Raw genomic sequence first — 24,240 nt, forward strand, 5'->3', positions numbered from 1 at the left:
CTTCAGTGGTGGATGGCGGACGACGTCCTAACAGGTGGAAGGCCATTCTCTTTGCCTCATCTGGACCTCACAGTAGAGACTGACACATCTTGGCTTGGGTGAATATTGGGATGGCGGTTCTCCGCCTCTTTCAAGGGAAGCACTGAAGGACCTTTTGGAAATGGAAGTGGGAGAACGATATGCAAAGGGTGAACTGTGGTTCTCACAATGTAGTTTTGCAAACCCCATGCAGAATTTGAGCCCTTTCTTGATTTGGTTGCCCCGGTATCTAGAAATCGAATTCTTAAATTGTAATATGGTATTCTACCCCTGTTTATATTTTACCTCAAAGTGGCATTACAACTTTAGTGTAAACTGTATGTTGCTGGTATGCCTGCAGGCAGAAGAGACATATTGCACTTTATTTTTTTCTGCCCAGATTATATGCACTCTAGAAAAAATTGGATCCTTCCTATATGCAGACTGTCCGGATGAGTGTTGGCCAATATCAGTATCGGCCATTACTACGACTCCTACGCACCAAAATCAGAGAATCTTTTCTATGCGCTGTGGCCAACTTTCTTCAATGGAGCTGGGCCATTAGGGCTAAAACAATGAATTAGTGCGTGTTGGTTCTCTTTCTCATTTTTGAAATTCCTATTTTGTATCTGTGTTATTTCAAGGTTTTAATTTTTTCTTCTTTTACTATGGTGGATGTAAATTTGTATTTCAAAGTGAGGTTTTTCTTACTAAATAAAACTATAAACATATTTTAATATTTTTTTTAAAATGTGTAGGTCTAGTATATATTTTGCTGTTTGTGATATATGTGCTTTGATGGGTTTTTTTTTACAGCTGAATAAAGTAATTTTGATGATGATCATGACTTACACATCCACTATGGGCTGGTCAGGTCACTTGGGAGAAGTGTAAAGCGTAAGACTTTAGTTTCTCTTATGGAGCAGTGCCACCATATCAACCTTCTGGAGCTGTGCGTCATCTGTCTAGTTTTCGAAGCCTTTCTGCCTTCTATCAAGGGCAGGTCTGTCCATATCCCGACAGTCTTGTGGTACAGCAGTACATAAGGTTGAGTGGTGTCTCTTGCTCTATCTGGAGACTCTCAGGCTGTGAAGGGGGATGGATTAATTCCCAATCGTCTTAATGGTAATTTACATGATGGGTTTCCTGAATGGCAGAGCAGTAGAACTCAGTAGATGTTGCTCCCGGACGTTGCACAGGGCATCTTTGCTGAGTGAGGTGTGCACTTGATGGATGTATTTGTTACCACCAAGAATGTTCAGTGTCCGTTGTTTGTGGATTTGAGTTTCCCTCTCAAGTCTTTCTAAGAGCCTTGCCCCCCTTTCGGTGGAACGTCGCCCACCTTTATTCATTCCCACCTCTGCTGTTGATTTTTCAGGTCTTGGGGAAAATTCAAGTGACAGAGCTCACCTCATCCTGTGAGCCCGGGGATAGGTTTGGCGAGTCTGATATGCTGAGCAGCTGAATCGGAGTATATGCCCATCACTTTGGCGGCATTCTTCAGGAAGACCTGCTCTTCCATCACCAGTGCAGTGTTTTGCATCCCAGTCTCTACAATCTATACCTCTATTAATGAAGCAGAATCAACTTAGAGGCTGTGATGTTCTGTCAGAAATGGTGGAAATTATTCTGACTGCTCACCACCTGTCCACCAAGTCCAACTATTCTGGCTGTTGGTCAAAATTAGTTGCCTGGTTCAAAGAACAGTATAGTTCAACCCATTGCAGGCAACTTTGTCAGATTTTATTCTGTGTGTTTAATCTCTGGCTCTGTGAGGTTTTGCGAGTGATGTGGGCACTATGAAAGGTTACTTTGTCTTCCTTTATTTGTCTGACTAGCTCTTTTTATTTAAGTTAGCCAATGTGATGCCTTTCTTATAGATGCTCTTATAGGTTCCCTCTGTTATCTTTTATTATGACACTGGGGGCATTACTTTGATTCTTACCTTTTTCATGTGTACTTCTTGAACCGATGCACAGTTGCACCGCAAGACTTTCGACACTCAAATCAGTCTTTCTTATTGCCATTACCCGAGTGCAGCAGGTCAGTGAGTTGCAGGCGTTTTCTTTCAAGTCTCAATATACCACCTTTTTTCCAGACTAGTTAATACTTTGCACTTGCTCCACCCAAACCTGGTGTCATCCTTTCACGTGAGGCAGGCCTGCTGCCTGTGTTCTCCTCTCTGCCAATCCCTCTAAGGAGAATGAGGAGACACTTCATCAAGTAGATCCTAAGTGAGCCCTCAGTTTCGGTACTGATGGGACTAAACTGCATTAGGTGGATGGTCAACTTTCTTTTTATTTGCTGGTGCAAAAGAAGGCAAAGCTGTCTAGAAACAGGTCTTGTCAAGGTGGATTGCCCTTGATTCAATCTGTGCTATGCTTTGGTTCATTCTACTAGGGCAAAGGCCTTGACTAGACACAGTCCTGTGTTAGTCATCTGCAAACTACTTCATGGACAACCGTCCATATCTTTACTATGCATTGCTGCATCAACTCTCAGATCCCACTCTGCCCTGCAACACTCCCTTGTGTAAAGTCCACTCTTCAGATCCACAATCTTTGTGAGAGTACTACTTTGGCTTTGAAAGGTGAGGAGTCTGTGATAAGAAGTATCTATCTCAGGAACGAGTTGTTCACCTTTGGTAATGCTCTTGCCAATGGATATTCTTTCTAACCTTCTCACACCAGCCCCCTTCTCCATTCGAAGTGTTGGATTTTTGATAGGTAATAGGTTTCCAAGCTAGTGTTCACGCACTGTCCATTCCTCCATTGTCTGCTGCTCCGCGTTGATGTGCATGCAAAGTGTCAGTGATAAGCTGCTGCCAGCCTGCAGGGGTGGCACCTACATTAGTGTCTGTGTTGTCCATTCCAGAGACAAAACAGTTGTGATGGATGCCATTGACACCCCCAATTGGTACTGGGTTCTACTGTCGCGCTTTCCAGATCCAGTCTGGTGCCTGAGGAGATTTGAAAGACGAGATATCTGCAGTTAAAGTACCCACCAGCAAAAACGTTACCGAAAGTCTTTGACTAGTCCCTACTCGTTTTCCTTCCAGAAGTTTGGTTAAGACTTCCATTGGAGTGGGACTCCCTATTTAAGTCTTACAGATATTTTTCTGAAGGTGAAGATAATAATTCTCATGGGCACTAATGAGTCGTTGGCCGATGGTGATCAGTGAAACTGACAGGTACCAGTGTACTGTGAGGTATTTCTAACACTTAAGCTTAATTACAAATTCAAGGGTGCTTGATTGTTGCCTTAGAGCATTTTGTAAGTGAACAATTTGCTTGGGTGGAGATGTTCATCAGAAATCAGTAATGTGATTAACCTCTCCTTCATTTCAAAATGTAGAGTTCTGGTGTGTGTGCTCAATATTGCAAAATTAGACTTTAACATTTTTTTTAAGTTGATGTTTCTAACATTGTTTATTGTGAAGACTACTCGCTTTTAACAGTTTTCATTTGATGTGCATCTGAAAATGTCCATCTACTTAATTTGCATTTCTATTCTTTATGCTTGTTTTAGTTTCTCTGAATGGGAAATTGGTGATTGGGATGACCAAGGTGCAGTTTTTACCTTTCTTCATCGATCGATAGAGCTCTCAGTCACATTTGGACAACCTTTAGGTAAGTACCCTAAACCTATATCTTCTAAAGTTTTTCATAACTGGTTTGCAATGAGTGATCTGTTTTTAGATGATTTTTATCTTTTAAGTAAAGGATTTTAAACACTTTAAAATAAATGAGAACTGTTGACCAAAACCAGAGCTTATGGAGTCTCCGAAAACTTGTATTTTATCTTTTAAAGTCATCATGATCATTTTTATGTTTGTGCTAGATTAAATCATTATGGGTTGCAATTGGAAAGTAGTAAGATATGCACACAATGCACTTTAAAAGGCATGTTATGGTTTTCTTGATATGCCAAGTAACTCAATTTATGATTCTTAAATTGTTTTATTTTTAGATTTTATGTTTGTTATTGCATATTACAATTTTCTCTGGTAAATGTTTATATACATTAAAAGTGTCCTATCATGATGTCATATCATGTAGGAATTATTTTGCATTCGTCAAAATCACCAAATGTGTCTTCTCTGGAAATTTCGCCAAGTACTTAACTAGGACTTAGAAATGTAAAGTATTCTAAAGTGTGTGACCGCTTGTTCCACTGGGCACCAAGTGTATTGTTGTGTTGCTGGCCCCTGAGTTCAATCCTTTTCTATTTGCCTATATTTAGAGACTTTATTTGTGTATCTGATGCCTCTTTCAGAGGATTCACTGCAAAGTCTGCAAAGACCGAACAGCATATGGTTTTATATTTTCAATTTCTAAATATAGTAGACCAGACATATTGTCAAGCAATTGTCGGGTATAAATAAAAAATGTATGAGAGGTCATACTAAACTCCTTTGGCCAGAGAACATATGTGGTCAGGAACGCAGTGAGATATCTTTGATGCAGTACGTTTGTGAATTTTCTTTTGATTCTCAAACCAATGTTGTTCCATGGGCTTAGATTCAAAGCTTCAAAGGAAGTGTTATCCCCTGAGCATATTCGGCAGTGGGGTGAAAAAACATGCTTGTGCTCAGGTTACTTAAATGTGCACTGTGTATCACTCTAACCTTCAATCATTATTTGAACGGGTTCACACTGAATCATTGTTTCGGAATATATTTCTTCTTTATAAAATGAAGAATAACTATTAGCATATGTATTTCAGTGTGCCACTGTACAAAACCTTCTTCATGATGCATACAGCACGTGGATAGACTTTGTGCTTCAAGTAGGAAGCCAATTCAGAGAAATAAGGACTGTGGTAATTGGTTTGAACTATTTTACTCCTTAGCCAAATCTCGCTGTGGCTTGCAGGGCTGCCTTCAACAGAGCCAGATCCAATTTTGATATACTTGTGAATAAAGATGAGCAGAGACCATACCACTGATTTAAAGTCTTATTCTGATATGAAGGATTTAACTCCTGGAAGCAGTTTTAATTGATACAGAACATTCTTTGCTATGACATTTGTATGTGTTTAGGTTCAGATTTGTATCCAGTGCAAAGTCCCACTGAGTCTATGAAGTCAAGCAAGTAAAATCTGCAGTCCAGTACATTGAGTCCCATATTGCTCATATGATTGTCGAGCTCTGGGATGGGGGAGAGCAGTAGTAATTTAGTTTTAAGTGGATTTAATTTAAGGTGGTATAAAGCATGGTGGAATGTCTTCTATAGTATGTCTGAGAGAACATGCCCTCAAAGGAGAAGACTTTGTGTGGTCTGCATAGAATTCGAGGATTCCAGAAACGTCATCCGGGGTTTCCAGTACAGATTAAAAATAGCTGGAGATAGAACTGAGCCCTGTGGCTCAATTTTATTTAGCATTGGGTTTCCAAGTGTGATGATAGCCAGTTCAGTGCCCTCATTGATTCTTGTTCATTTCTTGACTGTGTGAAGTATGGTGTGATGATTAACCATATCAAATAATGCTGAAGGGGGTAAGGAAGGTGAATAAACAGTGACCGTTGAACAGTATTCATAGCATGTAACCTATAATTATCAGAAGAACGGAGTGACACACCTAAATCCAAAAGATCAGTCTTCAATGAATTGTGAAAAGTATTGACGCTATATAACTTTCTTGGAGTTACTCTAAGGAAAATTTATCATAGGATTAAAAGAGAACTTTTCTGGAATGGGTTGCTTTTACATTGTTTTGCAACTGAAGTGTTTGTCAACTGATAAATCTGATAGACTTCTAGCAGCATATTCCGTACCTTAGAATTTCCCAGGCATCGGACTAGATCCGTAAAATTGTTTGAGTAGTACCCCTGTATGCAAGTAGGTGGCGTAGTTTGGCTCCGCATGAGTCGTCTTGTGCCGGAAGTGGCGTCCGGGACACCTGTATACTTTGTCGACTCTTCTGAGAATTTTTCCTCCTGGTGTGCTAGGAATGTCCTCCAGAAAAGTCGGCTTCAAGCCCTGCGGAGCCAGTCATCGACCGATGTCAGTGACGAACCTGCATCTTGTATGCCTGTGGTGTCTCGAGCATCCTAAAGTCATGCTCCAACTGCTGCATCATTAATCCAAAGGGCTTGCGAGAGTGGTACCTTAAGCTCATGGCGGCTTGGCGTGCAGCGCTGTGACACTCGCCGTCCCGATTGAAGGGAAGGACCTGGGACTTGTCGTAGAGACTGAGATCCTCGTCCCACTCCAAATCCTCTGGACATTCAGTTAAGTCTAGAAATAAGAAGTCATCGGAGAGGTCTTCAACTTCTCCTTGCTCGTCAACCGATGAGACGAGGTAGGGTCGACATACAAGGCCAGGCTCCATGCAAGATTCTGCCTCAGAGTGATCCCCGACCAACTGAATTGAATTTTATGAGGCCATGCGCCTCATATTTGGGTGGCCTGATTCCTCCAGTACACCTTCGGGCCCTGTGGGGTAAGACGTGGCCCGTCTGGTTTCACGCTGGTGGACCTGGTTCCATTCAGGCCCTAAGGATTCGGGTCGGCACAGGTCATACCATCGTGACCTTCCCCAACTTAGGCCCTGATGCTGGCACATACTGACGGTGCCATACCCATTCTGCTCCTTGACTTTGATATGGAGCTGGAGGGGCTTTGCCCGATTCCGTATCCGGCACCAACAGGAGCCTTGACTCCTAGATCAAAGCCTGCGCTCTATTCCCTTCGGTTAGGACTCTGGGAGGAGTAGGAGTGGTCACTGAAACCTGAGGAATACTAGCCATATGAAGAAAACCCTAACCGGGACTGGTGTGATGAAGTGGATGAAGCCAGCAGACTGGAAGCTTCTCCAAATATTGGTATGCTTTCTTCCCCTACCGTGGCTAGGGAGGAGGGAGCTTCATATGAAATGGTGGTGCAGAGGGCTGCTGAGGTCCTTGACCTTCAGTTTCCCTCTGTGGCAGTCAATAGTAACTTCTTGACAAAGGTGCTGCAACCGTGAGTTCTCCCCTCAGGCCCCTACTCCTGTTCACTGATTCCCCCACAGATGTTCTTTTGGGGACTTTGTTCAAGCCCAACACAGGAACTCCTGTGAATAGGACGTTTGCCCACTGCCGCGCCTAAGGGAACCCAAACTTCCTCAACCTCCAGCTTATACTCCGGAAAGCTTGGTGGTCCAAGCCTCGACCTCTCATTTAAATCCTGGGGCATTCCCTACCTCTCCCCCAGAGAGGGAATCCAGGTGTCTGGAATCTTTGAGGAAGATTGTTTTTTTCCACAAGCCTGGCATTACCATCTGTGAACAATGCATGCGTTTTGGGCCGTTATTCCCATGCTCAGTGGGACATGGTTGTGCAGGTGCTGCCATACCTCCTGGAGGAGGCCCATGCGTCATCTCAGGCTGTTACTGATGGGAGAGATGCAGCAAAGTTGACTCTGTTGTGAACTGGGCAGAACGTTTTAGTTGACGGAGGCATTGAGGCACCACACCTGGTTGAGGATTACTGGCTTTTCGGGGATGTCCTATCCTCTTATAAAAATGGCTTTGATGGCCCTGTCTCTTTGGAAACAATGTGGATTCTTTGCTGGAGCGCTTCAAGGACAGTCTGACTACAGCCAGGTCCTTGGGCCTTTCTATGGCCCCACATCACCCTCAATCTGACATCAGCTCCATTTGTGGCTATGGAAGGGGATTCCATCTACGCCAATTCCCTCCCAGCCACGAGCATGCTCCCCAGCCTCTGCGTGGCCGAGGGTGCTGTGCCCACAAAACTCGTAGGTCAGGCAGCCAGTGATCTGGTCAGTCTACCACCTACCGGCCGCTGCAGCCTCCAAATCCTCCTAATCTGCCCCATTACCTGTATAGGCATCCAGTTGGTGGCAGGATGTGCCATCACCTACCACACTGGCAGTCTCTAACATCAGACAGGTGGTTTTTGTAAATCGTCCGAAGGGGCTACTCCCACCCCTTCATGACAACACCCTCCTCCATGCCACCATCGTAAGAGCAGCTAACTGAGGGTAATTTATCCCTTCCCCACATGGAAGTCAAAGCTCTCTTGGCCAAGGGAGTCATAGCGAGGGTGATGGTGCCAGAAGTGGGCTGTGAGTGCTATTCCTGGTAATTTCTGGTCCCCAAAAAGGATTGAGGACTTCGTCCTGTTCTAGACATGCAGGCCCTCAACAACTTCCTCATAAAGGAGAAATGCAAAATGCTCCCATTAGCTTAGGTCCTTCTGCCCAGACCCAGGAGATTGGAGGGTAGAGTTGGACTTGCAGGATGCCTATTTCCACATTCCCATCCTGCCTGCCCACCAGCGTTACCTGTGGTTCACAGTGGGCTACGAGCACTTTCAATTTATGTACACCCTTTCGGCCTTACCAGCTCCCCTCGAGTGTTCACCAAGGTGATGGCAGTGGTTGCAGCTCATCTGCGGAGATCATGGATGCCAATTTTTCCCCAGCTCGATGACTGGCTGTTAAAGGCGGGCTTGCCATAAGAAGTAGTCTCCCACCTCTACACTACAGAGAACCTCCTGCAATCACTGGGGTTCACTATCAACATGCCAAAGTCACACCTGACTCCCTCCAAGACACTTCCTTTCAATGAAGCTACTCTATACACAGTGCAGTTTCGGGCTTATTCTCCAGAGTACCTTTCAGTCTCTATCCTGGATTTCGGGGAGGCTGACCCTGAGGCTGTTAGGACTCATGGCCTCCTTCATCCTGCTGGTAATTCCTGCCCAATGGCATATGCAGGCTCTGCAGTGGGACCTGACGTTTCAATGGGCGTAGCATTTGGGGAATCTTTCGGACATAGTCCAGATCTCAGAAGGAAGTGTGAAACATCTGCAGTGGTGTCTAACGAACCACGATTGGGTCAGAGGCAGACCCCTCTACCTTTCCTAACCAGATTTCATAGTAGTGACTGATGCGTCACTCCTGGTATGGGGTGGCCATCTGAGAGAGGTGGAGATTAGAGGACTCTAGTCTCTGGCGGAATCCGGACTCCACATCAACCTGCTGGAGCTCCATGCGATCCTACTGGCATTGAAAGCCTTTCTAACCTCCTTCAAGGGAAGGCTAGAGCAGAACACCACCGCCACCATGTGGTACTGCAACAAGTGAGGTGGGGTCGTGGATCCTTTGTCAATAGACCCTACGTCTCTGGACATGGCTGAAACAGCAGGCATATCCCTGATAGTTCACCACCTGGCAGGCTCTGAACACCAGGGCAGACAAACTCAGTCAAAGATGCCTAGTGGATCACGAGTTGCATCTCCACTGACAGGTGGTGCAAGGTCTCTTTCAGCACTGGTTGCCCAAGCCAAGAACGCACACTATCAGCAGTTTTGCTAGCTGGAGTTTCCAAGGTGACTCTTGCTAGGAGACTCTTTATCTCAACTAGAGCTCAGTCTTCCTGTACGCATTTCCGCCCATACTACTCCTGCCCAGAGTTCTGAAGCAGATCAGGAATGATTGGAGCCATGGTATCATTGTGGGTGAAGACTGGGCTCGCAGAGTCTGGTATCCTGACCTGTTGAGCATGACAGTCGTTCTTCCTCCTATAAGGCGGCCTCTTCGGGAGTATATTCTGTCGCAGCAACAGGGGAAGGTGTTCAACTCGAACCTGTCAATCCTCTGCCTTCATGGGTGGACATTGAGTGGCGACAGCTTTCAACCTTCTGTCCAAACTCTGTGATGTTATCTTGGCAGCTTGGCATCCTTCCATCAAAACAGTGTATGCCATCCGTTGGAATACATTTGTTGCATGTTGTGCTGAGAAACAGGTTGATCCCTTATTTACTCCCCTTGCCCAGGTTCTTTTGTTTATCTTAACCCTGGCCCAGCAGGTCTCTGCATTGGCCACTTCTGGGGGTTATTTTTCTGCCATCTCTGCCTTTCTGAGGCTGCCAGATCAGCGTTCTCCCCTCAAGCCCCCTGTTGTAAATAGGTTCCTTAAAGGTCTGTAGCAAGTTTCCCTCAGCTCTATTTTATGCCTCAATAGGATCGTAACTTGGTTCTTACTTTCATAATGTGCACTTCTTTTGAGTCGCTTCATTCTTGTCCTCTTAGGCTCCTCACTATAAAAACTGCTTTTCTGGTGGCACTTACATCTGCCCAGAGGGTCAGAATGCTACAGGTGGTGTTCTCTCAGCCTCCTTACATTTTATTTTCCCAGATAAACTGGTCCTTCCGGTTCACCCCGTTCCACATAGGCCAGTACATCACTTTACCTACTTTTTACGCTCCACACCATTCCTCTTAAGAAGAGTGGAGACTCTACCAGCTGGACCCAAAAAGTGTGTTGACATTCTGCCTTGACCGCACAAAGCTGTTCCAGGTGGAAGATCAACTCTTCGTGGGGTATGTTGGGGTCAAGAAAGAGAAGGCTGTGCAGAAATGGATCATCTCCAGATGGATAGTGCTCTACATTAAAATCTGCTATGCCTTAGCAAAGAAGAAACCCCCAGAGGATTTGCATGCTCATCCCACTAGATCAAAGTCTGTGACCTCTGCGTTAGCACTCAGAGTCCCGGTCCTGGATATCTGCCATGAAGCAACGTGAGCATTTCTGCATACATTTACTAAGCACTACCTCCTGGGTTGTCCGGTATGTCCAGGATGTGCACTTTGTCCATGCGGTCCTGCAGGACTTTTTTGTGTGATACTTTGTGCAGACCCTCCTCCGTGGAGGTATTGCTTGAGTATCCCTTCTGAGGTAAAGAATCTGCGGCAATAAGTCTGTATCAGATGAACAAGTTACTTGCCTTCGGTAACGCCTTATCTGGTAGAGATTCTATCTAGCCGGAAATTACTTACTGATTTACCCTTCCTGCTCTGTGAACAGATTTCTAGGGACAGGGATGTTCCCCTAGTTTTACACACCAATGGGAAGTGTTTTTTTTCGTGGCTCCACGCTCCAGACATAGAAAGTTGCTAAAAGAATTTTACTTCAGCGCTCTGGGGTGGCACCGTGCACGTCACTTCTGGCACAGAAGATGCCATGTAGAGCCAAATGACACCACCTACTGGTGCGCAGGACTACTGCTCACAAACATTTCTTGATTTGTCTGACGCTTAGGGGCAATTCTACGGAAAGGAGTTTGCAGCTAGATAAAGTCTTTACCAGGTAAGGTGTTATTGAAATTAAGTAACTTGTTATTTTTTTCCTCATGGCCCATGAGACGACCTCGTTTCTAAAACCTTCAAGTCAGAAATGCAACCAGTGAGCCTTATTTTTCAACAAGAGAGACTGTTCCAGATCGGGCATCCAGATTTTCTTTACTTTACGTTGGTCTTGAAATGTGTAATACTGTTTATCTTTCAGTTTCACATTTGGGTACCTTTTCAGGTATTCTTGCACTAGTGAAAGTGGTTTTTTAGGTCGAAGCGCAGCTGTCTTGTTTGCTAACAACATCTTGCAGGTATTCGGAAAACTTATCTGGGAATGCATTCCACCCATGGCTTACCATTGGCTTTGTTTTGTAACTCACATTAGATTACTTTCTGTTTGCTGGCCCTATAGGCTGTCCACCTAGCGGGAGTTTGTCCCTTCTGTTGTCCAGACCCTATTTACTGTATTCTTTCACCAGTACTCGATTTCTGTAAACAGGCCTTTAAATCTTGTCCTCATCTTGTCACATTTGCGGTGTGTTCAAAGACAGGTCAAATGTCCGGATCGGTCTTCCAAGGAACTTGGTGTTTAGTTTTTTCCCCCCTCTGACTTCAAAGTGAAAGGTTTTTAGTGACATCATGCTGTACTTGGGGTGTGCTTGCAGAAGGATGTATGATTTTTTTTTTCTACCACACAACAAAGTGTAAATAAACTGTGCATATATTTCATAATATATCAGGATTACAGAAGAGCTCATTTTTGATAATTCTGAAGTATGCTAGAAACAAATATTAAAAAAATAAATCAATAAGTTAGGTGATGACCTTTCCACACATTATCGATTATGCGCTATATAATTTTATCAGTAAAATTGCAAGTCTGTGCAAATGCAATGGTCATTTCCAAGATGTATTGTATGTAATGGCAGTAATCTACCACACCATGCTTACTTCACTTTACCCCACTCTACTATGCACCACTTCACAGCTACTTCACTCTATGCCTCGCTACTCTAAGCCAATGCACTCTACCCTACGCTACTCTTTGTGCCACTCACATCTACTCTGCAACACTCTACCCCACTGCACTCTACCCAGCACCACTTTACGCCAATGCACTCTACGCCACTTTACTCTGCAGCACTACACTCTGTACCACACCACTCTACCCTGCACCACACCACTCTACTCTACTCCATGCCACCCTGCACCACTCCACTCAACCCTACTCCACACTGCACTCTACACTGCTCTCTACTCTGTGCCACTCTGCATCAATGCACTGTATACAACTCCACTCTGCATCGCTCCACTCTACGCCACTGCACTCTGCCATTCCGCTCTAAGGCACTATAATTTATACTGCACCACTGCACTCTATGGCACTCCACTCTACCCTGAAACAGTCTACGCCGCTGCACTGTACGTCACTATATTCCTCTCTGCACCATTCCATTCTACGCCACAGTCTACCCTTTGCCACCTTACTCCTCTCTAATCTGTGCCACTATACTCAATACCACTTTACTCAAGAGCAGTACGGCACACCACTGCACTCTATGCCATTCCACTCTACGCCACTATAATTTACACTGCACCATATACCATTGCTCTCTACTCTCAAACAATCTACTCTACACCACTGCAGTCTACGACACTTTATTTCACCCAGTGCCTTCCACTCTACGCCACTTCATTCAACTCCACTGCAATCTACCCTTTGCAGCCCTACTCTACTCCACTCTAGTCTATGCTGCTGCACTCTCCACTAATGCACTCTATGCCACCCTATTCTACACAAAAGAGGCACAGATGATAGACGGAATGCAGAGCAAATCAAACATTTTGCCCCAGTCAATAGATCTGGGTTAAATCCATCATTCTTTTGCTCACCTTGCCACCCCACTTCAGACCCAGCCATATGCAAATCAGTCTTGCCCCTGCGCCTCATGGGAACAGTCCAGACCGAACTGCCAAGCCAGGTCCTTCCTGGACCAGAACAAGCATCTTGGGACCAGTTTCAGGGCATCATCCCGGCTAGCTTGAATCCAGTAACACACTGGGCCCAGGACCCACGTCTGGGCATACCTGGCGCACTAGGGTGAGAAAGCAAAATACATACAGATGATGGACGTAATGAAGAGCAAATCAAACATTCTCCCCCAGTCAATAGATTTAGGTTAAATCCATTGTTCGTTTTGCTCACAATGCCACCCCAGTTTAGACCCAGCCACATGCAAATCAGTCTTAACCCTGTGCCTCATGGAAACTGTCCAGACCAAACTGCTAAGCCACAGCAATCTATTCTGCAACACTGAACTCTACACTGCGCCACTTTACTCTTCCCCACTGTGCTCTGTGACTGCATTCTTCGCCACTCAACACCACTCTACGCTAATGCACTCTACGCCAAACGCTGCATTCTATGCCAATGCACTCTACGCCACTGCTCTGCCACTGTACTCTCCATGTCATTTCACTCTACACGCTATTTTGTGCCTACTCGACCCTGTGCCTCTCTACTCCACTATACCACTAAACTCTATGCCACTGTGCTCTACGTCACTGCTCTATGCTGATGCTCTCTACCCTGCACCATGCTACATTACACTTTACGCCACTGAACTCTACACCACTGCACTCTACTCTGCACCACCCTGCCACTCTACTGCACTCTGTACTTTTACACTCTACACCACTCCAGTCCATGCCACTCCACTCTGCACAACTCCACTGTATGCTACTCTACAAAACTATGCTCTATGCCACTGCACTCTACCCTGCACCACTACATGCCGCTGCACTTTACTCCACAGCAATCTGCCTTACGCCACTTTACACTCTACTTGACTGTGCCACTCCACACCACTCTATACTATACTACATCACTGTGCTCTGCTCTATTATTAGATGCCACATATCTCCTAAAGTGGGGAGTGATTCAATTGTGGAGGCTGGAATCAGTACTATGCCACTGCACTCTACACTGTACTACTCCATTCTTCTTCGCTCTACTTTGAAACAATACTCTATGCCACTGCACTCTGCCACTCTGCGCAACTGTACTCTGCGCAGCGCCAATCTATGCCACTGCACTCTGTGACACTCTACTCTAAACCAATGCACTCTATGCCAGTGCACTCAATTCCACTTTACTCAAAACTAATGCACTCTATGCCAACTACTCTGCACCACTGCATTCTACACCACAACTATACTCGGCAACACTCCATGCCACTGCACGCTTCGCCATTCTATTCTGCAAGACTGCACTCTCTGCCACTGCGCGCTATGCTAGTCAGCACCATTGCGCTCTACGTCCCTACACTCTATGCCACTCTATTCTACTATGCACCACTGAACTCTACGCCGCTGCACTTTATTCTGCACCGCTCATTTCTGTGCCACTTTACTGCACTCTATGCCAATGCGCTCTACTCAACTCCACTACACACTGCATCACTCCATGCCACTCTAATTTATTCTGCACCACTGCCCTCCTTGCCACTACACTCTACGCCACTCTACTCTATGCCACTCTAGTCGATAACTCTACACTCTACCCTGCACCACTCCACTCTAACCTACAGCACTCCAATCAACACCACTTCACTGTACTCTGATTAAATCTACACTCCTCCTCTGCACCACTTTACTCTAAATCAATACACGCAATGCTGCTGCACTCTAAGCCAATCTATTCTGCAACAATGTACTTTAAGTCACTTCACTCGAGTCCACTCTACTTCTCTTTACGACACTCTACTCTGACACTAATCTCTACGATAATCCACTCTGAAGTTTTACTCCAGTAAACTCTCTTCCACTCTACACCCTCCACTCTACAACACTCTACTCCACTCTTCAACACTAGCCAACTCCCTATTAACCACTGCATGTCACTTTACTCCATTCTGTTCTACAACACACTACTCCACACCACTCTGTGCCACTCCACTCTGACACTCTATGCTATACCACTCTACCGCAATTTGCCTTTCCATTCTTATACACTACTCCACTCTATGCCACTCCTCTCTACGACAATCTACTCCGCTCTTTGCCACTCTACTCTCAACATTATACGCCACTCCTCTGTTATGCACCACTCCGCGACACACTGTTACTCCACTCTACGACATTCTACACCCTTCCACTTTACTACCCTCTCCTCCCTTCCACTCTACGACACTACTCCCTCTACAACACTAAATCATCCATGCCAACCTAGAGCACTCCACCTTACGACACTCCACGCCGCTCTCCATTACCCAAGTAACTTTTAGCAATGCTGATGTACAACATGGCTAAAACATATTGGCAAAGCCAATGGCTATTGTATAGGCGAGATCTATTGGCTTTGCCAAAGCTGGTTTCCAATAACCACTTTTGAAGCAAGGTGGATGGCGGAACCTTGAAACTAATGCACCTGATACAAAAATTTAACCAATTATGTGAAAGGATTCCCCTTATCTATACCCTTGGGTGGGGATCATGTGCACACTGATACGACACCCGCCAACACAATGCCAGTTCAGAAAGAACTATAACATGAGTTAATTAGAAGCACAGGTGCACCATGAAATGAACAGTTTTTCAACAATCACTTAAGTATAAATGTCCAGAAAGTCCGTTTTGTTTAGATAATTTATTTTTCCACAAATTGCAAAATAGGACAGCCGACGCGTTTCGTCCCAGCCGGGACTTCTTCAGGGCATGAGAAAAAATTCAATATCCAGAATAAGGTGTTGAAACCAGAAAGGTGGCAGTCCGCTCTGTCAATCTCTATTTCCAATAAACTTGGTAAGTATCCACGTGGATATTCGAGCGATAGTTCAGTCATGAAGTGTCATGTATACACGGGTTCTTGGTAACAAGTACTATGAATATAATATCCAAGGATCGTGGATGAAATGCTTAGAGATCCAATTTTTCACACGAGAATAAATATATGGTGCACCAACAATGCGATGTGCACTATAATGTATGGATGACCAAGTGCCCCTTATAGCGGATATCCTGCCATCAATGAAGTTTAGTCATGGTTCCACCTCCGTAGTTCTCGGAGTAGATGAAAAAAGCGGGATATAGCCGACCAAACGAAAGGTCCCCTCAGTTTGTATAACGCCTGATAACCACTACTAAATTGTAAAAAGACGCTACGAGGTACACTAATGATCCGACCTTGGACAGAATAAGGAATCGGTTAATACAGTGGACACTAAGAAGCACTGCCTTTGAAAAGAATGTGTGTAGAATTTATTTTATGAAGAGCGATGGAAGGGGTGTTTGGGCACTGAATATTTGCTACAGTGGTCAAACACAAATTGATTGGGCCCCTCTGCAGAATGTGAAAAGGGGCCCTTAATCGTCCATATGTGTCAGATAATTATTGACCTTGGTCTGAATTGGGGTCTCCTGAAGGATTAGGGGCCCTGAAAGGTTGGTTGGGGGCTGTGCATGCATTAAGCCCCTGATTGGATAAGTACACATTAAAGTGCATGAGGACAAGTACGGAAATAACTTGCAAAGAGTGCATTATTCCACATTTGGTATATGGGTCGCCCTTGTCTCATCAAACTAATGTAATTGCTTTGAAAAAACAGCTGTGAAACTGCCCGATACCTAAATGTTTCTGTGTTCATTGGATTTCAGGAATTGTTTGTGTGTACTAGCTTTCTCCTAGCGGATGTGTTGATACCTCTTTCCTTCTTTTACTTTCAGATGATGCTGTTTTTAATCGCCAGCCTTGCAGAAAAATTTCAGATGTGAACTTTGAATCCCTATTAGATGGTAAGACTAGGAACCAAATGTACAAGCTTAGTTGTTCTATATTGACCTATGGGTACTAACAACCGTTATAACATTTGTACAGTCCTTTAACCAACTGTAATAAACTTCATGTAGTTCAGTGGCATTTAATGGCAGTGCTGTAATTTGTGCGCTAGTATTTAGAGAAACTAGAGATCCCGCTGAGTTTCTCCCTTCCCACCATATTTGCAGAGCAACTCGAGTCTTTCCTTGTGAGGTCTGGAACGGAACCTGCAATGGCAGACATTATGCCCTCTGATCCTCCTCAGGATCATGTCTTCATCAGAGTAACCAGTGACCTTAATCATCCCTATCTTTGGTTGATTTGTACAGCAATCCAGAAGAGATCCATGGAGCTAGTCCCCTCTTCTTTTATGAAATCTTGATTGATTTTGCCGGTCGATTGATGGCTTATAACGGAGACACATTTACTGATTGTTTTGTTAGAGATTATTTTGACACACACCACTAAATGTGCATCACTGCTCTGCCTTGTTGCTCCCCCAATCTATTTCAATGGCCTTAAAAGATTTTGGTCTCTTGTTGTGAATACTGACATGGTTTGGAGTATTTCCATCCTAAAAATATCTTTAAATTGCAGTTAAAATGAATCCCTCCTTCTTATTGACTAACTCTGATTGGAGACCATTGGTCGTAGCTAATGATTTTCCCTACATTTGTTAATTATGCTACCATCTAGTGATTGCTTGCATTTACGATTCACCTGCTGGGCAGGTCCTTTTGAGATGAATAAACCGTTTTTTATCCGAAAGGGACTTTCTTTTCTGTTATCTTGAAGACTATACATTTGTTTTGGTTTTTTACTGTTTTGAGTGAATGCTAAACCGTCTCTAAAATATTGTTTCAATTTTCTTCCAACTGGCTTACTGTTTTCATTTCTTGTCTTATAAATATATTACTATCTAGCTACCATTGTAACTTCACATTTTTTATTCTACTAATGCATCATCTTTAGTTGCTACACTGGGTTGGAGCATACAAATGATGTAGTATTACCTTAAAAACAACTGTCCTTTCTGAGCATGACATCTGTCAGAACTTCCTGGGTCTGCAGCATGAGAATTTAACATGTATATTTTACCCTGAAGATAACCCCAAAAATTATTTGCCAGGGTAATGTAAAGGCATACAGGCCTACTTTAACTACTTTCCGCAATGAGGTCTCTGTTTACTGTGAGCTCATTTTTCAATGTTTTATTAAATGTTTGATTAGTAAGTGATTTGTTTTCAGGCTGAGTTTTACAAACAAAATTATATTTAGTTAGAATAATGGATACATTGGAGCTACAACCTATACACAGTGGTCTTCCCATGTCTACCAATTTTGGAGGAGACCTGAAAAGCTAGCTTTCTTTGGTATATTGGTGGTCTCTGTTTTTGAAAGAGTTGTTTATTAAAATCCACAGGCAGTACGTGATGCTTTGTCAATGAATGGCAACATTTCAGCCCCTAGGTAATTTAATGTACCTCACCTAGACTGTTTCTGGGATGAGGAGAAGCTTGCATTCTCTCCACTGCTTCATCCATGTAAGGCAGAAGAGAGGCTGCACAGGCTAGTTCCAAGAAGAGCTCTCTTTGCATCTCAAGGAGCACTGAAACAGCATGGTCTGTTCTTCTAAGGCCAAGAAGTAACTAAACAGATAGGATCTTGCTAGACATTAACATGTGTTCAGTAGTGTCTTGAGGCATGCAACAAACCTCCACCTGAGAGGACAGTGCTTCTCTCCCAATGGTAAAATGTGCAATTAGTTTATAGTGAGACGCCATTTCATGATGCTTGCATGGTGGTCATTTGGTCTTAAGACTCTAGAAACATTGTTAGGGACGTCTGTGAACTAACATATCTTTGAGCTGTATTCAAACATGTTTGGTATTGCAGAAACAATCTTTCAGTGATAAAGAATCTGCAAAGATTCTATTGGTACCATTTATAATGTAGCAAGACATGATCTTCATCAGAAGCAATATGACTGAAATGTGAGTAACTGTTTATGCTCACTGATGAGGATATGGGCACCACTCTTCTCCAAATAGAGGGTTTAAGAAACCCATTTTCAGCTGTTTCTATGGTACTAAAGCTCACATTGTGCAAATTGACTCCACTGCTCAGCACTTTAGCAAGGAAAGGGGGTGGTAGGTTTGTGGCTATAGCATGTCTTAAGTAGTTCCTGGTAAATGAAGGCACCCTGAAATTGTAACCTTCCCATGTTCATTTCTTGAGAACTACCATTTCCTGGTATGATTACAGTCACCATCTTGTGATAGGAAATGGCATGCAAATTTGGTTGTTTTATTATAAACCAAGTCATGAAGGTTTGGGTACAAATATGTTGCTAGGGTTAGGCATTCCATTCACCACTTATCCTTGTTCTTAGCGAGTAATTCTTAAAAGGGACGGGTAAGCCTATAGATGGTCTTGAAGCTCGATGTGCAATGGGACTCAAACTCCTGGTTGCTGCTGTTCTATTACCAAGTAGGCACAACCTAGATGTTTTAGGCTGGGCTGTTCCTTTTGGGGAAGGGCCAGGACCAATATCGTTTTCTTGCTCTGTATTGGCACAATAAGCAAAATATTATTAGCTGGAATGCAGCCTAGTAATTACCAATGGGTAAGATTAATTCAAGCATTCCACCCAATACTTTTTGTTCTTATTAGAATCAAACATGCCCAAATGTCAAAGAAGGGCTGAACAGTTACAAGGTTAAATCGAATTTAGACACTTCTCCCTCTCCTACCACACCTGTCTAAAAAGAAGGTTAATCCTGGATCGTCCGGTGGGCCCAATGTGTTTTCCACATCAGATTCTATAGTACCCCGGTGCAGTTTTGGTGGCGGTTACCAAAGGTTGCGTGAGAACCTAGGAAGTGATATGCTGGTAGGAGTCAAGGTAAGCCCAGTGTTGTCATAAAATTCATGACTGTGCTGTCACTCATGCCTTCAATTTAAAACAGCAGATACATCAGCAAACAAAAGCAAAGGCTTCCAATAAGTGTAGGCACAAAGCCCTTGTGAAATATTTTTCAAAAAATGTTTTTGGGGGTATTACTGCCATTCTTAATGCTACATTGAATAATTGCTACCAGAACACACAATCAAACTGACTGAGGCCCATGTTAACATCATTTTAGCTAACCATCTCCATTCTGCGAATATTTTAGATCCTTCGCAGAATGGCTTTAGGCCCGGTCATAGCACCGAGACCGCGCTCCTGTATATGGCTGAACATCTTCGCATGTTGGTGGATTCGGGTCACACGGCGGCACTGGTGCTTCTTGATCTAAGTGCCGCCTTTGACACTGTCTCCCATGACATTCTACTCCAACGTCTGGTTGAAGCTGGGGTGGATAATATCGCTCTTGAATGGTTCAGATCTTTTTTATCTGGTCGCTCCTTCAGGGTTACCACCCCCCCTTTCGAATCCAAACCACATGCGATTGCCCAGGGAGTTCCACAGGGATCGGCTCTTAGCCCCACTTTATTTAATCTCTATGTCCAGCCGCTAGCTGCTGTCGCCATGCGTGGGAACCTTTCCATCGTATCCTACGCAGACGACACTCAGCTGGCGGTTGCTATTAGTGGGGCCTCCGATCTTGAGGCAGTCAAGTTCCGTGAGGGACTTATATCCGTGGCCCACTGGATGAATGACAATTTCCTGCAATTAAACGCCAAGAAAACCGAGGTGCTTATTGTGGGGAAACAATCACATTTGTGGGGCGATAACTGGTTGCCGCATGAGCTCGGTCCTACTCCTACCCCCGTTACTGAAGTTAAAAACCTTGGGGTATGGTTTGACTCCCAATTGAGTTTTTCCATCCATACTAAAAAGATTGCTGCAGCATGCTTTGGGATTTTGCGTCAGCTTCGGTCCACCTTTAAATATTTTGACGCCCCCACTCGACAACTCATTGTGCAAGCCATGATATTGTCTAAACTAGACTATGCTAGCTCTCTTTTTCTAGGAGTCAATCAGGCTGAACTCTCCCGTCTCCAACGCGTCCAGAACGCTGCCGCCAGGGCTCTGGTCGACTTACCCAAATTTTGTTCAGCTAGGAAAACCATTTATAATCTCCACTGGCTTCCGGTGGCACAGAGAATAAAGTTTAAATCATTGATCCTGACATTTAAAATCCTCAAATTGTCATCCCCTCAGATTCTGAAGCATCTTATCTCCCCCTACGTTCCAGCTCGTTCTCTGAGGTCCTCTGTTCTCCACCTTACCATAGTGCCCCGCTTTAAGAGATCCAGGATTGGCGGACGCTCTTTTCGAGTTCTTGCCGCCAAATTATGGAATTCCTTGCCTGTCCATATTCGTGCCATCGACGGGCTCCTTGCTTTTAGGAAGGCTGTCAAAACCTTTCTCTTCCCCTTAGCCCCTTAGTTCTGCTGTGTTGTGTTCTGTCTCTCACCTTGTCCGGTTTTTTATGTTCTGTACTAGCGCCAGGACGCCCCTTTGCTGGGGCATCTGTGCGCTCAATAAATCCGGATAACATAACATAACATAACAATCGGTTCCCTGCTTGACTCCTCATAGTCTGTTTACTCCTCCTCACTTAAAGAGAAACCGGCAAACTGTACCCTCTGCCAATCACAACGAACCTCAGGCCCACAGTTCGGAAATGAATACGTTTTAATGAGCTGTGATTCACGACAAAATTCTGGCTTTTTTACTTTTGTTGAAGTTCAGCAGTTCGCCTGGGCATCCCTGACCCTACTTTAGATTTTGGGTTCATATATATGTGTTACCTCTTGGCTTTTTGATTTCACTAAGCAAAGTGCCATTTTCCAAGCTGTTTTGTAAGGCCTGAGCTAGCCACCATGTGAAGCAAAATTCTTCTTGGGAAGTGTCATTCTTTGTACTGTTTTCTGTCTCCTTGCACAGGTGAAAGTGCTCCACCCTCCTCCCTTCTTGTTCAGCGTCTTATCTTCAAGTTTATTGATAGAAAACTATCTTTGCCTGAGAATTACAAGACAACGCAACAGATGCCGCAGGTAACGCAAATTAATTTATGATAAATTGAGTTTCTCTTTAAACTAATCAATGTGAAAAAAAGTCAATTGTATATTTTACATTTGAGAAATATATATTCAAACAATCACGTTTTTATTTAAAAAGTATAAGCAATACATACCCACCCTGTCCTACTATCATTTCAGATTCTCAGTATTCTGAAGAATACCTTTTCCTGTAGATTTTCCACCTTATAAACATTCCTTCCAGGCTTCAGAATGGTCTGGAAATCTATTTCTCCAGCACCGACTCCAGGTGCAACTCTGCTTCCAGTTATAACGTTACTGGGGTATATTAGGTGCCAACTGGCATGCTGATGTCATTTCCATTTGTTTTGCTTTTCATAAATATGTTCTGGTGCTTTCTCTGAGTCTCTCACTGACTTAGTTGCTGTTGAAAACAGAGAATTTGGTCAAAGACCTTAACGGGCCTCAAGCTATAAGTCTTGCAGATATTTAAACAAGATGATGTCCCTTCTAAGGGGAAGAATAGTCCGATCAAAGCACTGCTCTATGATCATTCGAGACCTTACCCAGCACCGGCCCCGAAGTCAATGGGTACGCCACCTATGGAGTCACCTCCAGCGTTTGTCACGTATTCAGTAGAAAGAAGTATTATCTGCGTGGCAATGTGAAAAGTCTGGGCTTCCTTCAGCAGTGAACCGCTATGTGAGCCTCTCCCCATGGTTTGTCCATTTACAAGGGATTTATGGCTCGGATTCAGTTGCCTTTGCTATGGAATGGAAGGTATGTGGCCGGATGGAGGATACTACTTATGCTGGCCTTTATTTGGATCTATAGTATCAGTGTCCTAGACACATCTTCAGAATGGGACATTTTTCAACCCCATTGGCCTCTTTTGGAGAAGGGCTCATCTTTCACAACAGTTGTTGAGAAAGTGATGGAGGCCTTGGAATTGAATTACCTTCATTGGAAGTGAAGTGGAACATTCTGACAGAAATTTGCAGTTCTCCAGTTTGTTTAGCTATTGCTTCCTTTCAATGCAGCTAGCCTAGACCCTATATTGGTTGCTTGCGAGAAATCTTTTTTGGGAATAGTATTCTATAGGAAGGTTACAAAATACCAAGTCAACTCTAAGTAACCTACACTTTTGGTCCTCTTGCCCATCACTGGAGTGTCTGGTGGTTTAGATATCTTTGCCGAAGCAGAACATGAGGGACCTTCTGTGGCCCCTCCAAATAGAATCCAGAAAACATCATACTTTGAAACGTGACATTTTTGACTCCAGCAGCTTGGCTTTATACTCAGCTAATGACACTGGCATTTTGTACGGCTGTGTCCATGCTTCTAGGTAACTAGCAAAACTCATGGTCATCAGCCTGCCATAGCACATAATTAGGCCATTCTTGGACCAGTGAGTGATGAACTGGATGCATAAAAAGTGATCACGAAATGTGGCTTTGACTCTGTGGTCAGTGGATGGGTGGGGCTGTCCTGCTACAGCAGCTTGTTTGGAAATATTTCACTTGATTTTTGGAGTATGTCCAGGTTACACTACGTGAGATGCACTTTGAAGGAGAATGATTTGGAGAGAACGCAGATTCTTCCTTGGAATGCTTCAAGAACAGCGGGGTGAGAGCCTGAGCCCGGACCCGACTTTCCCTGCATGCCAGTTCCACCCACAGTGTAAGAAATTCTTGGTTATTAGGCCCAGGCAGTGGCAGCTGTCGTATCCTGCTCAAATGCGTCAGCAGACGTATTGCTACTTTTGGAATGAAAAGAGTCTAGAAGATGGCAGCCTCAGCAGATCCAGTTCACACTGTCCCCTGCTGCCTCTAAATCCCTCTGACTTCCCCCTCATGCCACTATCTTCTGGTTGAGGATCAACTATTTTGTCACCACTTGGTAGGTGATCCTGTTGGACTGCTGAATCATTCAGCTGATGTTCTTCTCTTCCTAGTCTCCCTGCCTGACACCCCTGTCCCCACTACCTCGGCCCTTCCCCTAACTCTCCCGACCACTCCCTTCCCTGCACACCTTCCATCCCTCCCTGAAGAGCATTCTTGTCGACTCACACTGTGAGCAGAGAAACTTATTGTTAAAAGGAGCCATAGGAGTTATGCTTCCAAATGAGAGGGGCACAGATAATTTCTTTGTCCTTCTTGGGGACTGGAAAGTAATAGGCCTGAGACCTATTCTTGAGCCTGGCCTTCTGTACCCGTTTACTTGGCAAAACAAGTTCAAAAGACTGGGTCTGAGTAGTTGGATCCTGTTTGCCTTGAACTCTAGAGAAGACAAGTAACTTCTCTGTTTTGCACTGCATCATCTTGATGATGA

The 24,240-nt window shown here is 44.2% G+C and overlaps 1 protein-coding gene across 1 annotated transcript in view; it reads left to right on the forward strand.

Annotated features, from left to right (window-relative positions):
* KNL1 (kinetochore scaffold 1) overlaps window positions 1-24,240 on the forward strand; it is a 579,877-nt gene that overhangs the window by 419,492 nt on the left and 136,145 nt on the right. Inside the window, exons 21-23 of the mRNA XM_078659817.1 lie at window positions 3,547-3,647; window positions 16,827-16,895; window positions 21,815-21,924. Of these exons, the coding sequence (XP_078515943.1) occupies window positions 3,547-3,647; window positions 16,827-16,895; window positions 21,815-21,924 (280 nt within the window). The remainder of the gene's footprint in view (window positions 1-3,546; window positions 3,648-16,826; window positions 16,896-21,814; window positions 21,925-24,240) is intronic.

The sequence above is a fragment of the Lissotriton helveticus genome, chromosome 9 (assembly GCF_964261635.1).
Source record: "Lissotriton helveticus chromosome 9, aLisHel1.1, whole genome shotgun sequence".
Taxonomy (NCBI): Eukaryota; Metazoa; Chordata; class Amphibia; order Caudata; family Salamandridae; genus Lissotriton; species Lissotriton helveticus.